Source organism: Nylanderia fulva, unplaced genomic scaffold (genome assembly GCF_048542155.1).
Source record: "Nylanderia fulva isolate GAGA-0341 unplaced genomic scaffold, ASM4854215v1 Scaffold191, whole genome shotgun sequence".
Taxonomy (NCBI): domain Eukaryota; kingdom Metazoa; phylum Arthropoda; class Insecta; order Hymenoptera; family Formicidae; genus Nylanderia; species Nylanderia fulva.
The window spans coordinates 200,930-219,435 of NW_028190173.1; the positions used below are offsets into that span (position 1 = coordinate 200,930).

General features: G+C 41.4%; 1 protein-coding gene across 1 annotated transcript; it reads left to right on the forward strand.

Moving 5' to 3' along the window:
• The first annotated feature begins 629 nt into the window (after positions 1–629).
• Positions 630–5,761, forward strand: LOC114928991 (uncharacterized). The gene is made up of 3 exons (XM_085481855.1): positions 630–1,728; positions 1,883–5,238; positions 5,303–5,761. The coding sequence occupies exons 1-3, from the start codon at positions 630–632 to the stop codon at positions 5,759–5,761; spliced, it is 4,914 nt and encodes a 1,637-aa protein (XP_085337981.1).
• Positions 5,762–18,506: the final 12,745 nt, after the last annotated feature.

Consider the following 18,506-nt stretch of genomic DNA (forward strand, 5'->3'; position numbering starts at 1 on the left):
ACAATTAACGGTACCACAACCGTTCCGCCGAATAATTATTTTCAGCGAGCATGCGCGGCTTATCACGGGCGCCTCGTTTTCACCAATAATTATCGCGATCGCCCGCTCGCGCATGCTTTCTGCCAGCCGTCTTCTCGTTGATTTTGACAGCGGCCAATTACGCGTAATGTGCTCAGGTCACCTCGCGCAACGTTTAAAATCCGCAAAACTATTGGCGCTTCACGCGAAGGTGGGCTCCATCTTAAAAATTATAAAAGAAGAGCTCACACCCGGCTCAGCAGCCTTATCGCTTTTCCGCCGTGAACCGCATACTTGATAAACCGCTAAAATTTCGTTGACGACCGCCGCTTATTCCGCACTTTGATTTTTGATTACGATTTTAATGTAAAATAATTAACATTTGTATGAAGTTTGTTAAAGTGTATTTGTTATTAAGTGTGTTAAAGAATTAAATTCTTTTGATAAAAAAAGTGACTCATCCTTTGTGCCGCGCGACCCTTTCTTACGCAGCGCGTTCGCGAACATATTTTTGGTCCTTCGAGCCGGAGACCTCGCACCGGCAACCGCAAGTTCGCAAGCGTGACTCTTCGTGTGAGTGAAGAAAGTGAGCATATGTGTGTGCAGCCATCATGGATGTACCCACGCTGGTCGACTGTCAGCGTGAGATTCAAATCCGCATCTCACGTTCCGTGGAGTACTTGAAGAAGCTGGGCAGTTCCAATATCACTACCAGTGCTATCGCCACACGCACCAGAATTTTGGATCAGCTGTGGACGAAGTTCGAAGCGCAGCACGATCTTATCCGAGCAGCCTTAAAAGAAAAGTTCAGCGAGAGCGATTATTTTAAGTCAGAATTGCACGCTGATACGGAGAATCTGTATGTAAATCAAAGAAGCATACTTGACGGCTACGCTGAACACTTTCGTGCATCGAGCGTACCTCCTTCTGCCGACGCCACGCCAAGGTCGTCACTGCCGCGCATCAAAGTACCGCCATTCTCTGGTGCCTACGCAGATTGGCCGTCATTCAGAGATCTCTTCCTCTCCGTCGTGAGTGGCAATGCGATCTCCAACATCGAGCGCTTTCATCACCTCCGCTCATGCTTGACAGGGCCGGCTGAAAAATTAATCAAGTCGTTACCTGTCACCAGTGACAATTATGATCGCGCTTGGGCGATCCTGGACAAACATTATAACAATAAAAAGGAATTGATCCGCTCCAACTTTGCCACATTCATCGCCGTGCCAAAGATAAAGGGAGATACCGCAGAGGAGTTGAGACGCATTCACAACGCCGTTACTGCCGCCGTCAATGGTCAGGAGAGCATTGGACGTCCAATTAACACCCACGGAATGGACCTCTTCAACTTCCTAGTCACCGAATTGTTTGACGCACGCACGCGTCTGGAATGGGAGTCGTCCACGTCAGACTCATCAGAGCCGGCACAAAACGAGGCACTCGTGGACTTTATCAGCCGACGGATCCTGACGCTCAATGCCGCACGACCGAAGAGCATCAGCAAACCGCCCGGAGAGGCTTCACGGATTGCCAAGACTCACTTCACTAAGCAGCAAGGAGCTGAGCCGCCGCACTGTACACTGTGTCGTGAAAGGCACACCTTGATGACCTGCCGAGACTTCAAGGCCAAGACCGTCAACGAGCGTAAAGCATTTGTAGAGACGAACAAGCTCTGCTACAACTGCTTAGGAAACCACCTCGTATCTCGCTGTCAGTCGAAGAAGAACTGCCTTACGTGCGACGCACGACACCACACTACGTTGCACGGAGCGACCACGTCTTCACAGGCAGCTGAGGTCACGCGCCACTACACTGACCACGACTCTTCAAGATCGAGATCATAAGGCTGTTCTTCTTGCTACAGCTCGACTTAACATTGCCGATCGGTACGGCTCACCATACACCGTACGCGCCTTGATCGACCAATGCTCCGAGGTGTCGATCATTTCTGAGGCCTTGGCGCAACGTCTCCGCCTGCCTCGAGTCTCGACGAATCTTTCGATCTTCGGAATCGGAGGGACCCACTCAGAATCAGCTCGTGGCAAGGTCACGCTGCACGTCACGTCAGACGTGACCAACGCCGAGCTCCGCGGGGTGGCTTTTGTGCTGCCCCGCATATCGTTGCAACAAGGCTCAGTCTCGCGAGAAGAACGCAGCTGGCCTCATCTCGACGGACTCCAGCTGGCCAATCCTCGCTTCCTGGACGACGACCCAGCTGAGCTACTGCTGGGAGCCGAGGTCTACTCCTTGATCCTCGAGGAAGGTCTCCGCAAGGGTGACTCAAGGATGCCGATCGCCCAGCAGATCAGCCTGGGATGGATCCTGTCCGGCGGCTACGACGCAACAACAACCAACGGACATCGCCGCACATTCCGGTGCATCGCCGATCACGATCTCACCGACCTCGTTCGACGCTTTTGGGAGCAGGAGAGCGAGCCAATAATTCGGGCTCCACTTACTCCCGAGGAAGCTAAGTGCGAGGAATTATATGTGCGCACCGTCACACGCACGTCCACCGGGAGGTACATCGTGAGGCTGCCACTTTCATCACCGCCGACGAATCTTCACAAGACTCGCCGACCAGCGGAGCGCCTCCTGAGAGCCATGGAGACCAAAGGCAGCCGAGATCCTCGATTTGGCGACCTCTATCGTAACTTCATGCAGGAGTTCGAAGACCTACAATACATGAAGAGAGTCAACATTGTAACGACAGCGGATGATCTCAAGTGTTACTTACCGCATCACGGGGTCCTGAAGAAGTCGAGCACGACGACAAAACTCCGAGTCGTATTCAACGGCTCTCAACGCACACGGGCCGGTACTTCGTTGAACTCTCACCTGTTGACTGGGGCGAATCTTCTGCCAGCGCTCAACGACGTGTTGCTGCAATGGCGTTGGCACCGGTACGTATTTGTCACCGACGTAGAAAAAATGTACCGCCAAATCCTCGTACATCCTGAGGATTGCCGTCTTCAAACAATCCTGTGGCGTCACAACAAGACGGACGAAATCCAAGAATACGAGCTGCTAACAGTGACCTACGGCATGGCTTGTGCACCTTTCCTGGCCATACGAACGCTGCGGCAACTCTGTGCAGACGAGGGGACGCAATTTCCTCAAGGGGCCACAGCACTTCGGCGAGACTGCTACGTCGACGACGTGGTCACCGGCGCAGACAACCTCGACGATGCCATCAACCTCCAGACGGAGCTACGCCACCTGTGCACGGCGGGCGGATTTCCACTGAGGAAGTGGGCCGCAAATAACTCCGAAGTCCTCGCGGGAGTCCCTCAAGAGCATCGGCTGCAGCAAGGACCGCATTTATGGGACGGAGAGAGCCATTCGACCTTGGGCCTGCGATGGCATCCTCAAGATGACTGGTTTGCCTTCGCCATACATCCACGTTCAGTCACAGAATTCACGAAGCGACGAGTCCTCGCCGAGACTGCACGGCTATTCGACCCGATGGGCTGGCTTGCGCCTGTCGTGATTCGGGCGAAGATCTTGATCCAGACCACATGGCTTCAGCAGCTGGACTGGGACGCTCCACTGCCTGTCAAGGATGTTCAACGTTGGCAACAACTGCTGAACCAGCTACCTCTGCTCAGCAACATACGAGTTAATCGCTGGCTCAGCACCGGCGACAATCACTCAAGGCTGCAGCTCCACGGCTTCGCTGACGCTTCCGAACGAGGATACGCCGCAGCGGTTTACCTCCGCAACTCTGAAAACAGGAAAACATCAACTACTTTGCTCATGACGAAATCCAAGGTCGCACCCGTCAAGCAAGTTTCACTGCCTCGCCTGGAGTTGTGCGCTGCTGATCTACTCACCACGCTCACGCTGCATGTTCGCAACACGCTCGGCTTGGCGTCTACTCCAGTGTACTTGTGGTCCGATTCCAAGGTCACCCTCCATTGGATCCAGGGACACGCCACCCGCTGGAAAACTTTCGTCGCCAACCGGGTAGCTCATATCCAAACACAGCTCCCGGACGCTCAGTGGAAGCACGTAGCCGGGAAAGACAATCCTGCAGATTGCGCATCAAGAGGAATTACTCCTGAGGAATTAATCAACCACGCATTATGGTGGACAGGACCTACCTGGTTGACACTGGACGAAACGGCGTGGCCCAACTCAGAGGTCGACATCTCAGAGGACGACCTTCCAGAACAACGCACCACCAGCCTGATAACCAGGAGTTCCGTCATCATCGAACCGGACATCCTGCTGCGGTTCTCCGCACTTCATCAGCTACTGCGCGTTACGGCTTGGTGTCGTCGATGGCTCAAGCTGGCAAGCCGGGAAGCCACATCTGGTCGCCCGCTGCATCCTGACGAGCTAGACGCCGCTCTATTTCAGTGGCTTCGAGTGGTGCAGGCGCTCCACTTCCCTGACGAGGTAGCTGCTGCTACCGCAGGACGGCCCGGTCCACCACGCAGTTCACTGGTCAAGCTGAATCCATTCCTCGACGACCAAGGTGTGCTTCGCGTCGGAGGACGCCTCAAGCACGCTCTGCTGCCCTACGACGAAAAGCACCCGGTGATCGTCCCACCAGCCTCCTGGATGACGCGACTGCTAATTGAGTCCTGCCATCGTCGGTCTCTGCATGGCGGCGTCCAGATGACTCTCAGCTTACTTCGCCTTCGATTCTGGGTGCCACGTGGAAGAACCGTCGTCAAGCAGCAGTTGCATCGGTGCGTCACTTGCACGCGCTGGCGAGCTGCCACTCCACAACCTCCTATGGGCAACCTTCCTCGTGACCGAGTGACGCCGACTCGACCATTCCTGAGTACTGGCCTGGACTACGCGGGACCCATTTCTATCCGGACCAGCAAAGGACGCGGACACCGCTCACAGAAGGGATACATTGCAGTCTTCATATGTTTCTGGTCAAAGGCTATCCATCTCGAGGTCGTCTCGGATTACAACTCCGAGGCCTTCATCGCCGCCTTACGCCGCTTCGTCTCTCGCAGAAGTCTGTGCACGGACATCTACAGCGACTGCGGCACAACATTTATTGGCGCCGATCGCACGCTACGTGAGCTTTTCAAGGCGTCGACCTCCGAGGGCCATCACATCGCCCGCGCCGCCAGCACTCAGGGGATCCGCTGGCATTTTAATCCGCCAGCGGCCTTCTCACTTCGGTGGTCTTTGGGAGGCTGCCGTAAAATCTACGAAATTTCATCTCCGTCGAGTAATCGGCGAAACTACTCTTACGTTTGAGGAGCTTAGTACACTCCTCACACAAATAGAGGCGTGTCTTAATTCTCGTCCGTTACAGGCTCTATCAGACGATCCAGACGACACTTCGGCGCTCACACCAGACCACTTTATCATCGGAGCACCGTTACTCGCGGTACCTGAGCCATCGCTGACGGGTCAATCAACCTCCACGCTGTCACGCTGGCGTCACCTGCAGTTGATGCGAGACCATTTTTGGCAGCGGTGGTCGGCTGAGTATGTGCACGGCCTCAACCCCCGCACCAAATGGTTCAAGGCCGAGTCCGTACCTCACGTCGGGGACCTCTGCATCATCCGCTCGGAGCTCACCCCGCCGACCCGATGGCCTCTCGCGCGGATCACGAGACTGCATCCCGGGGACGACGGTATCGTCCGCGTGGTCTCAGTCCGCACCGCCACATCAGAACTCGTGCGCCCGATTATTAAATTGGTCATGCTACCGGGCGCGGATGGTATTCCGGGCATGAATAACGCGGACACGCCGCCCGCCGGCACGTAACTCATCTCTCATCTCGCGACACTCTTTCACCACATAATCATCACATGCGCTGTAACATTTGCCGCACCTTATTCTTCTCATCATCACCGCATTGCACTACACACCATTTATTGCACATCAAACATGCGTTTTCACTCTCGCGGCTGATCGCTCCGCACCACATTATCGACTTAAGATTCCGCGGCCGAAATTCGACAACTTGTTGTCACTGCGCGACAAGGCGGGCGGGAATGTTCTAAACGCATCAGAAAATATTATCCGCGTAATAGAATATTATATTTGAACAGAATATTTTAGAAGATTCTAGACCAATCGATATTTACAGCAAATCGTTTTTGTATGTTTTTCGAGGAGAAAACACAGCGACATAAATCAATCTGTTTCGGAAAAAACTTCTCAAAGCATCAACAATTAACGGTACCACAACCGTTCCGCCGAATAATTATTTTCAGCGAGCATGCGCGGCTTATCACGGGCGCCTCGTTTTCACCAATAATTATCGCGATCGCCCGCTCGCGCATGTTTTCTGCCAGCCGTCTTCCCGTTGATTTTGACAGCGGCCAATTACGCGTAATGTGCTCAGGTCACCTCGTGCAACGTTTAAAATCCGCAAAACTATTGGCGCTTTACGCGAAGGTGGGCTCCATCCTAAAAATTATAAAAGAAGAGCTCACACCCGGCTCAGCAGCCTTATCGCTTTTCCGCCGTGAACCGCATACTTGATAAACCGCTAAAATTTCGTTGACGACCGCCGCTTATTCCGCACTTTGATTTTTGATTACGATTTCAATGTAAAATAATTAACATTTGTATGAAGTTTGTTAAAGTGTATTTGTTATTAAGTGTGTTAAAGAATTAAATTCTTTTGATAAAAAAAGTGACTCATCCTTTGTGCCGCGCGACCCTTTCTTACGCAGCGCGTTCGCGAACAAATAGTTTTACAGGAACATCATTGTTTATAATATTAGAGGAAACATTTGGACTTATATTACTTTCCTCAAATACACGATGTACGACTTATTGTAAAGGCAAGGCAGATTTACGAACCTTTTTTTTTAATTGCTGCATATAATTTTTAAAAGGGAACGCTAAAATTATCAAGTGAGCCATATAATTTTACACAGTCACTTAAATGCAAGAAGTTATGTATGTCGTGCGATACAAAGTCTGGACCGTAAATTTTAATAGATTGACAAATAAAAATCTTCATTAAACTATGAGCATATAATACATATTTTTCAAATCTAGAATAATATTGACTGATTATTATAGAACTTGCAAGACTTAATGTAATAAAATTATTGTAGACTTTGGATGATAGAACTTCTTTTAAAATTATAGGACCAGTATATAGCAAAAATAATCTAAATTCCGTAGCTTTATACCTTTTACACTCAAGTATAGAACGTGTTTTCCTGGAAAACTCGTGAGGAATATATCGGTTTAATTTTAGAATCATTATATCATTATTTGCACTATCATTAGTAATATTATCGTCTGCGATTTCTCTAATGTTATTAATATTATGAGAATCGTTAAAATTCTCAGATAGAGAATCACAAGATAACACTGAATTGTTGCTAATTAATGCTAGAGACCGGTTAATTTTATTTGTAAGCTTTCTATGAAACTGTATTTTATTCCTTGTCTCTGACCTATTCATGGCTATTAGATTAGACTAAAAACAGAAATGCTCGAGTATCAAGTATCTATTTATATATTTTCTACATATATAATATGTCGTACTTACTTCGAAAAGGAAAGTTTCGTCCACTAATTATATACACAATAAACAAATATAATATATAAAGTATGTATATTATACAACAGAAACTTTTAGCGCGAAAAGAGTTGACAGGCAGCACGAGGTCTCGCACAGAACATGGTCCCGGCTTACCATAAAGAAGAAGAAGAAGAAGAAGATAAGACAAATGTGAATCGCGCATCGCAGTACGCGCGGTCATATTTAAAGTTTCTTTATTGATACTGATATAATAAATTCTCTATTATAATAATAGAATTGATAATTGAAGATGCTGACAATTTATTTACTATTATAATTAATATATATACGCAATAATATATTAAATATATATAATATAATATTATAAATTAATAATGTATATATTAGAACATTATATATATATATATATATATATATATATATAATGTTATAACATATACACATTATTAATTAAAATATAAATGTATACATATAATTTATATATTATATTAATATTATTTATATTTATAATATATTTATAATATATTTATAATATATTTATAATATATTTATAATATTATTATAATTTATTATATTGCAATATGACATGTTGCAACATTCTAGAGATATTCTTTAAACGTCTTTCGAACATTTGTGCTGTTAGAGTGGGTGTCTCTTAAAAGTGAGTTGCTATTTTAGGAATCGCATTCTACTCATCAAAAAGTTCATATAAACAAAAATCTCAAAGTTCATTTTTACAGTACAGTCATATATATAATTGACTGTACAATCATGTATATGATCGTACTATAAATAATATATACAAAAATTATTATAATATATTATATAAATATAAATAATATTAATATAATATTCATATTATATTAATATTATTTAATTATATATATTATTAAATATAATATATATACATACATATTTACATTAGAGAGAGAGAGATTTATTATAATTTATATATATATATATATATAATGCATGTATATCTTATGTACTGTAAAGTATATACATATTATGTATATGCAATGTATGTATTTATAAATTGCATAATGTATGTACATATTATATAATAGATAACAACACATATACATCTTATGTACAGCAAAGCATATATGTATTATGTATATATTTAAATTTAGCATAATGTATGTATGTATAATGTACAGTAATGTATATGCATCTTACATACAACAAAATATGTACATATTATGTATAGGCATTTGATATACATTTAACATACATTTACTATATATACATATCAAATACATTAATAAATATACATATTATATATTGTAATGTATATCCAAATCATGTATATAAAATGTATAAACATTTTATATACAAGATATTATTTTTATGTCATGGAGAAAATATACATATTCATAGAATGTCTGATGTTATATAGATACTACCTGCAGTTCGGCGGTGGTACGCCGGAGAATAAATGAAATTCTCCCGCGAGAGAATCCTCTTGCGATTTTCCTCGACGCGCCGTCCACTCTCTCGCATCTACCCGACCGACCGTCCCGCGTGGGGGGTACGTGCCGTACCCCATTTCGTCGTTCAACGCGTCGTTCAACCGTTACACCCCCGATTTCTTATACCCACACGTTCGGCGTTAACGCCGAAAGTGGCCCCGCGGCCATCGGTCTCGGTTTCCCCACCTGCGCGATTTCGACCCGCCTTGACACCTGTCAACGGCAGATTCTGTCTGTCGGGAAAATGCGCCTACACACCGGGATCGCATCCGATCTATTCTACAATACTACGCGCCGGTGCATCCGCAACCTGTTTACATTTATGATGTTACGCGCGCTCTGAATGTATTCTATATTATAACATATTTGCGTTTTGATTTTATGTCGTATGCGCCCTATGCGATTCGCGTTCTGATTCTATTCAGTTTCGATTGTATGTTATTCGCGTTCTGAGTATATTTTGTATTATAGCATATTTGCGTGTTGATTTTATGTCGTATGCGCCCTATGCGGTTTGCGCTCTGATTCTATTCAGCTGTGAGTGTATGTAATTCACGCCCTGCGCATATTGCGTGTTATGTAATCTTCGCACTGTGATTTTCTGTCGTATGCAGCTCGCGCGCTGCTTCTATTTATTATGTTACTCGCGCTCTAAGTATATTTTGAAGCATACTCGCGCTCGGATTCTATTTTGTATATTATTGCGGTGTAATTGTTTACACGAATAAACGGTTGTATCAGTATTAAAACCCACGGAGTTCTGTCGACTCTTTCACGAGCCCTGATCCCGACTGAGCAGTCCGACGCTCGCGAAAAGCAGCTGTTACAAAGTTACACGAATATAAATAAAAAAAAACCTTAATTTTTTAAGATAACATTAAATACTTTTTTAATAAGAAATATTAAGCTGTTTTTATATAAATAAATACTTTGTACGCAATTACATTAAAAAAAAATTTTTGTCGAACAAGAATCGAACCCTAGTTCGCAGCGTGATAATCACTCTAGTACCTGCGCTACGCCGCCTTCACACTGACTAGTCTAAAGTCACTGGTAGTTACTCATCGCCGTATTTTTTAAATAAATTTTCTCAAAACCGGCTGAGCATTGCGTCGTCTCGCTTTGCCCAAGTACTCTATTAGTCGAGTACTTTACCAGAAAAAAGGGCATCAAAATCCGTGAGAATTTCATCTCAAGTTTGCGCCCTCTTCTTGTAAGTCCATTATTTATCACAAAACATTTACTTTAAAAGCATATGCATTGCACACAGTTGCATTATTTTATACTAATTGATACTATATTGCAATTGACTCTACTTTATTTTACTGGATTAAAATGATCAGAGTCTTGATCCCATGTTCTACTATCAAAGGCAAATATACTACCTTTTTTGACAAAAAAACTGTTTAATTCTGAAGATATCTGATACAACCTCATACTGCAATACCTGGAAATTAAAGATCCTTCGTATCTATGGCAAGTGCTAATGGTGAAAATAGTAAATTCTCTTCTCAAATGGTGGTTCCAGTTTTTCTTTAACGCTTGTCCTACATCTTTAACTTTATTCTTTGTGCCATGCAGAACTAATTTTACAGCTTTTAAGAGTTGAAATACTTCATCCGAGACTGAAACAAGAATTCTCTCAAGAAATTTACAAGTCCTTACAAAGTTCGCTTTTTAGGATGAAAATCTAGCTAGTACGCAATAGGTTTGAATGGGTTTGAAACAGTTAATACATTTATTCGCTGCTTAAGTTTGAACACAACTAGTCACACATTTTTGTATTAAGATTTCTTCTTCCTCAACCGTTAAAGACCCAATTTCATATAATTGTGGAAATTAATAGATAAAGTATCTGTGTTTTTTTTTGCGATTTATTTCTTGAGAATCAAGTTATCTACATTGCGAGACCATACAAAGTTGTAGCTAGAGTTTACTTACTGACACCGCTTTACGTGATTTGGCCCAATTGTTTTTAAACGGATTATTTTACATTTTAAAGGCCAGATTAGCTTTGACTGTTGTATTGACGAAATGTTAGAAACTCATTTTTTCAATTGGAGTCCTGACTAAAACGGAACTCCTAAACACAAGGACCCCATAATCTTAAACTCGCATGATGTACCTTTAAAGTTAGAGACATTAGATCAATGTACCTCTAAAATCGATCATATTTTTATACGCACATTTAGAGTTTACATCTATCTCTTAGATGGTCTCTAAAGGTAGGACACAGATATAATGTACTAAAGGCATCGAAAGTGTCACACAATGTGCTTCAAAATAGACTTTTTTAGATGATTGTCTCTAGATGCGCCGCTAAATATGAGGTAATAATACCGCCATATTTATCGTCGCCACATTAAAAACTAGATCTAGAAATAGATGTACGCTTATAATACGAGCTCTCTCTAACTTTAGATGCGCCTCTAACTATTTAGAGGAACATCGAAAGATAGATAGAATTGAACTCAATAATACACTCTCTAATTTATATCCGCCTCTAACTTTAGAAGTATAGAATCGAGCTCATAATAATCTATATAAGGCTATCTCTAATTTCAGCTCTCTAATTTCAGATACGCCTTTAACTTTAAAAGTACAAATAGATAAAATCTAAAGGTATATACGAGCATAATACGGACCAAGAAGTCCAGTAATTCTGTTTGGAGCAATTTCCCTTGAATTTCTAATATAACTTCTAAACACATAATTATGTGTGTAAGAGTGACTTTCCAGTCTCCTTCAATTTTGCATTTCTAAAAATGCAAATAAATAAGCAAATAATTTCTATTGCTTGATGATAATTATTCATCTTATTAAAACTCAATGCAAATCTAATGAAGTTTGTCGCGGATGAGAGAGGGGGAGGGAGGGACGGAAAAAAGGAGGGGAAGGTCGGAAAAGAGAGGAAGAGGGAAGGAGAGATGGTGAGGAAGAGAGGGGGATAGAAAGAAGGAAAGAGGGATGGGAGAGGGACAAGGGAAGAGAAAGAAAAAGGGAGGGAAGAGCGGGATGGAGGAAGAGGGATGAAGAGAGGGAGGAGAGGGAGGGGGGGAAAAAGAGGAAGGGGAGGGGAAAAAAAAAAAGGGAAAGGAGCGAAAGGGGAAAGGGGGAAAAAAAAGGGTAGGAAGGAGAGGGAGAGGAAAAAAAAAAAAGAAAACTTCAAAAAACACGGAAAATACCTTTTTAAAAACACGCACGAAACCGGGGAACATTTGTTCCGGTTGTTTCTGAAAGCACCAGCTCCAATAAAGCTAAGAACGGCAAGTACTTTTGGGTGGGAGTACTCTCCCTTCGCGCGATTTTTCGTCAGAAACCGGGCCTAACGCATTATGTTTTGCTCTTTCTCATTTTCCCCCTCTACCCACGACATGGGCCAGTTGAGATTGGGATTCCCTCTGGGTCGGGAGTTTTTGTATCGAGGGTCCTACAAATCCACACAGACGATTCTAAACAGCGCGAATTTACCGGGATCCTCACTGAATCCCGCGTTCTCTCGGCCAAACCGGGAGGGGGAAAACCCCAAGAAACTTCTCTGCGCTCCCCGCCGCACCGCGCGCCGTCATAAAACGGGGCTACCTCGCGCCGCGTATCCCCGCGCTCATGCTCCGCCGTGTTTGCCCCGCGCGTCATCACAAATGTCCGAGCGACTAATCAAACCGCAAGGCTCGCACGATCGTCAACCGGCTTTTGCCCAAAAACAAAAACTTTGTACCGAAGCTTTTAAAAGGTGGGGTCCTTTAAGTCGCACTTTCCGATTGCCGGGAAACTCCCGTGGCCGCCATTGAAGCAACGAATTGCATTTTTCCGCTGATAAAAAATTTTCGTCGCCTTACTAATTGTTAAAGGGGCCGTTAAACGTACCAGCGATGTATCACCCCCCTTTTACCTACATCGCATGTCTACGCCAACCTTTCTTTCGATTACGACGCCCCCGCACCCCGCAGAATGCAGCATTATATAGATGACGATAAATATAAAAAAGAAAAGGGAAAATAATTTATTTTTTTGTATAAAAAGTGTGCCAAAAGTCTGGATACAGTATCTGTAAAAAATCAATTTTTGAAAAAAGGGTTTTTAAAAAAAAATTGTAAGGTTTAAAAAAATTTTTTTAAAATCTTATACTATATCACTTTAAATTGAAAGGGGTTTACAAAATTAAAGCGATCATCTTGAATTTTTTAAAAAAAAACCCCATATTTTTTTTATGCAAATGATTCCTTGCAATACTCTTAAAAAATTATAAGATAATATGGGCCAAAAATTATAGTTTTGAAATATTTTATAATTTAGTTTTACATATCTTCATAAACTGTGAATTTTTCTCAAAAAAATTTTTTTTCCATGACTTATCTTAAAATATACTTTTATGCACAAAAAAATGAAGAAATTGATTTTGTGAAGAAAGCCATGTTATTTTTAAGAAAAATTATTAATGTGCAACGAGCAACTAGTTAAAAAAGATTTTTTGAATTAACAAAACTTACAGCAAAAATTATCGTATCGAGTTCCGTCAAAGCGTATTTAAAGAAACAAACAAAGGGGGTTCCCCCACATTGTACCCAATTTGCGTAATAATTTAATATAATTTTATTTACAAAAAATTTAAGAAGTCGCCAGTGAAGAGAAAAACCCTACAAATTTATTGAAATTTCGAACCCAAGGGCCCATACAATTTAGTTAGAAACACTACGTTTCGACCCTTAGGTACGGGTCCTTTTCAGTGTAACTGCACAATAAAATATACGATGATTAGGATATAAAACAATAAATTACCAAGTTGTTAACAAGCAAATTAAAAATATATACAAAATGTAACTGTACCTACTAGATGGTAATTCGACAGCAGAAAATTACTAATGTTAACGGAGACAAGTAAATTAATTAAGTCAACGTTTTTTTTAAAAAAAAAAATAATTATCCCCAAAAGTTCGACAAATACAACGACCAATAAATAATAAATAATAAATTAAAATCGGTCATATAACATGTGGATTCAAACGTATCATAAAGTAGGGATTTAGATTTTCTGTGTCTCTTGTAAATTGATGTTATTCTTATATTTTTTAATATAAAAAAACATCTTCCGGCTAATTTATCTCTTCTCTGTGTTGCTCGCCAATGCAAAACTGAGGTTCCATCCATTAAATTCAGGGTCAATTTTGTTCGATGTTTCTTAATTACGTTATGATTACTATTGTGGGTTAATATTTTAAAAATGGTCGTTTACGCGTGTAGCTAAATTGTTTTGTTTGGGTACTGGAATGTGCATTGCAAATCATTACATTCAATTAAATACACAACGTCAGTCTTTTTTATATGGTGATCTATCTTGTCTTTTCCAAATTCACATATTTAATTTTTTCGGGGATAGTATAAAATAAAATCATGTCAAATTTTTGTAATACGTCGAGATTTAGATTACAAGCTTTTTACATACGTATTCGGTTTAAACAATGAATCTCGTATTAAAATTTTGACCTCCATTGTCATTAACCATCAAAATTTTCTCTACGTGTTTTAGATTTTGATTCTCTTCGCGATATGTAGTCAATGAAAGTTTCGGGAAGACAATTGATGGACAAAAATCCGTAATAATATGATGTTATCCCGTGTTGGAAAGCATTCGTGTGAAAAGTAATAGAGCTCTGTCAACATAACTAAACAGTAATAGTGTTGATTTTTGTATGAAGGGAAAAAGTGGTTAGATAGCGAAATTAAATACCTGCCAGAAAAAGTGGGCTCTGTAACCAATTGGTAAACAATGTCCCCTCAGCCCTTACGATAGTAACGTCAAGGAAATCAACAGAACCGTTTGACTTCAGCCTCATGCGTGAAAATTAGGAGTTCTGTTGGTAACATATAAAAATCGTAAGATCTCATCGATTTTGGTTTTGATTAGCTATTGCAAAAACATGTCAGGCAACGTATATGTAAAAGGGAACGCGTATTTCAGTTTTTTAAATTGTTTAAACACTGTGTTTCATAAGCCTGTCCATGAACAAAGGCAGCCAATATTGGTTGATAAGAGTACCACATCGGACAGCCAAAAAAAATTGTTAGTAGTATTTAAAACACCAATTCGAAGATAGTTCGATCAAGGACAACAGAAAGTGATGCAAACCCTGGGTGGCAATGTCAAAATCGGTATTTTTTGGAGTACTCCATCTCTTTTCCACTGCTGTTTTCAAGCTAAATCCTGAGGGATGTTGCGTAAAAACAAATGATGAACATCCAAAGAAAATAAAAACTGGTCGTTATTAATTTTCGGGGGTCTAATAGCTTCAACAAACGTCCAACTACTTTACAAGGATTGCGACTGAGGAATCGAAATAGACAAAATTGCCGTAGATATTTCGCGCTACATTATAGTGGGCAACCCATAGAAGAGACAATTAAATGCGGGAAAGGATAAGCCTGTTGGTGTACTTTGTAGATCAGTAACACCTGGAAAGATTTCCCCCGTACTCTTTAGACGGTTGTATTTATTAGTCAACAAGACCTATGTCGTTTACCAGCCCTTAACAAATTCATTCACCTTAAGTTTTTATACGATTGCAGGTTCTTTTTGTAGGTTTGTTACAAATGTTTTTCGGTATTTCGCAATGCATATTGACCAAAACCGTACATCGCCACAACCTCATAGATATGTTAAAAGGTTGCTTTCAACAAATATACATATGTTGATACCGAATGATAGACATCGTTGTGTAAAGCGTCGTTGTGTCATTTAATAATTCGTAATTGTGTCGTTATACTAATCGGTCCATATGACGGTAAACTCGTTTTGTCCGCTTTGAGTGTAAGCAAGTCACCATTATCTTTTAAAAATTTTTTGCATTTTTGAAAAAGCTGCTCAAAAAAAAATCTGCTTTGAGAAAAAGATTTTGCACGTTTTAAAAAACGGGGAACATTTTTAAAAAACAAAAAAAAAGATGCTTTTTCTCACAAAAAAAAATATTTTATAAAACCCTCAACAAAACGCAAAAATGCGTATCTACCCCCAAAGGGAAACCTGAAAAAAACGTCAATATCATCATCCATAAGGTCCTGAAAAAAAACGCCCAAAATCCATTTTCGTACCTTTGGGCCCTTTAAAACAAAACTCAGATGGGCTGACTTTAACCATAAGGACCCAAAAAACCCCAAAACGTCAGATGGGGGCGTATCCCCCAAAAAGGATCCTGAAAAAAAACGTCAGATGATGCGTGATCAGTCCAAAATTTTTCTGAAACAAAACTCAATGGTTTTTTAAATCTTTTAAAAAAGGGGATCCTGAAACAAACTTCAGATGGTGCGTTCATTCCCAAAAAAGGGTCCAAAAAAAAGCGTAAAAAAAAATGCGTGAAAAACGTTCCAACCCCCGTCCCAACGAAAACACAATGCGATGCCTCCCCCTCGCACCCCATGCTCCCGGTCCGTAGCTGGTCCCGCTAAAAATTTTTTTTGTTTTCCCGATTCAAAAAAATCTTTTTGCTGCACATGGGCTCCCCAAAAAAAACTACGTTCCCTCAAACATCCATTGGGCTTCGCTTCTCCTTACTGACAAACGCTTGTTAGGGCGTTCGGGCCCTTTTTAAACCCCGCAACCGTCAAAGACGCTAAACTCCAAAAATTTTTTAAAACACATCCTTGGCCCAAACCTCCTTATAAAACAATTCATGTTGGGGGGCCCTACCCCCCGGGCCCCCAAAACTCCCCTCACGCTCTTGCGCCCAACATTTTTTGGCTTTGGGCGCTCGCGCCCGGCGTACCGTCCTCTCCAAAATGTATTGTTTGCACCCCGGGAAATCACGCGGCCCAAAACAGCTTTGGCAAACCTCCCGGGATTTGGGTAAACCCACTTCCGTTTTTTTTAAAATATACCGGCGTCGATTCGCGGGCCCCGTTACTAGTGCGTACGACAAAAGGGGCGTGGTCAAAAGCCCAGAAGATTTCCCAAAATTTTGGGGGGAATTTATAAAATTTTTACATTCATAATTAATTACTTTTTTAAAAAAAAAAATTTTTATATTTTTTTCTTTTTTTTGGTTAAAATCGAGTATTTTTTAGATAACGGTAATTATCTGAGTTTTTTCTGTTGTCGATATAGTGGCGCGACGGCCGTCGCTCTAATTCAAATATTGTTGATCGACTTTTTACAGGCCTCGGAAGGCTGCTTCGCGCCAAGGAAAGTGCTTACAACAAGCAACGAACAGTAATGTTTACACTTGTATTTTTGCAGCTGATCGATAAGCAAACGATTCTCAGAGATCTTATTCTCGGTTTTTCGGGAGCGTTCCGATTTTTCGTCACGAATCCTCTCTTTCGCGGGATCGGATGGTTTGTTTCGTCGGCGAATCGGAGCGACGAAGAATAGGAGTAATAAATGTACACTTGACAGCGTGACTCTTATCACCTGGGATGGTGAAACAAGGTCGATAATGTTTGTCTTGTGTCCGGTTTCGAACGATCAAACCTTTCCGTTGAATATACGAGCGATTAATATAAGAGTCCCGCTTGATTATACCAAATTTATGACATGCGTCACAGTTTCTGTATTCGCAAATTCCGGAGTAGATTACAAAAGAAACCTTTTTCAATATTTCTGTGTCCTGTAAGATGTGGTTTGAACTATGCATTGTCCATATCTGTAAGATTTATGATTAAAATATTACTTCACTGTAAATGTTTTCATAGGCTACGTTTTGATATTTACCTGCCCATTATTAATAAATCGGTTAGTACATAAGATAAAATATAGAGTTTCAACTACAGAACTGAATATCAAAAAGCCGCCTTAGCCCTTAGCTGTTATTTTAATATACATGCTTTATTTTAATGGAATCATCCTTCTTGGAAGTATGTGCATATCCCTCGCCTTCTCCAATTAATATTACTCCATATCGGGATAATGGACAATTTACACAGGCCCAAAGAAATTTTAATCGTATACACAGTCAATGCGAATTCAGTTGAGCATGTATTTGGAAATATTACTGAAACAAGTTTCAGACGTTTATTCCTCCAAGTTGAGGAATATGCAATTTTTTTGTTTTTGTATCGTCAATTCATCTCGCCTTGCTGCGTTCTTCACAATTTGGCTGACTTGGATTATTTGCAACACATGGAGAACCTAAGTCGACAACCATGCTGATATAAATGCGCAGGTATTGTTTACTATGTCCCAGCAGCAGATAGAATAGATCCGGATGATGATCGACATGGTCGCGATCTCAGAGACGAATTAATGTGACAAAACTGTTTTCACAACGATGATTTGAATAAGAGGAGTATCCAATAAGGGCATTTGGTTTAAATATCATGTTCTAATATTAGATTAAATATTATGTTTATTATTTTTTAAAATATCGATAATCGTGTCGTTGTCAACGTCGACATATCACATACTGCTTGTAATCAATCTGTGTCGTTCAATTTAAAATATGTATGAATTGTGTATTTTAATGTACAAAACTATCAAAGTGCTTTCAAAATATTTCAGGTTTTTTTAGTATAAAACTTAGGAAACAATGTACAATAAGTT

What these genes read in the sequence shown, in the direction of transcription:
- LOC114928991 (XM_085481855.1), top strand. Translation starts at nt 630, where the DNA reads ATGGATGTACCCACGCTGGTCGACTGTCAGCGTGAGATTCAAATCCGC. An exon ending in AAACCACCTCGTATCTCGCT is followed by an intron (nt 1,729 to 1,882) that starts GTCAGTCGAAGA and finishes TTCTTGCTACAG; the next exon opens with CTCGACTTAACATTGCCGAT. An exon ending in ATCGGCGAAACTACTCTTAC is followed by an intron (nt 5,239 to 5,302) that starts GTTTGAGGAGCT and finishes CGTCCGTTACAG; the next exon opens with GCTCTATCAGACGATCCAGA.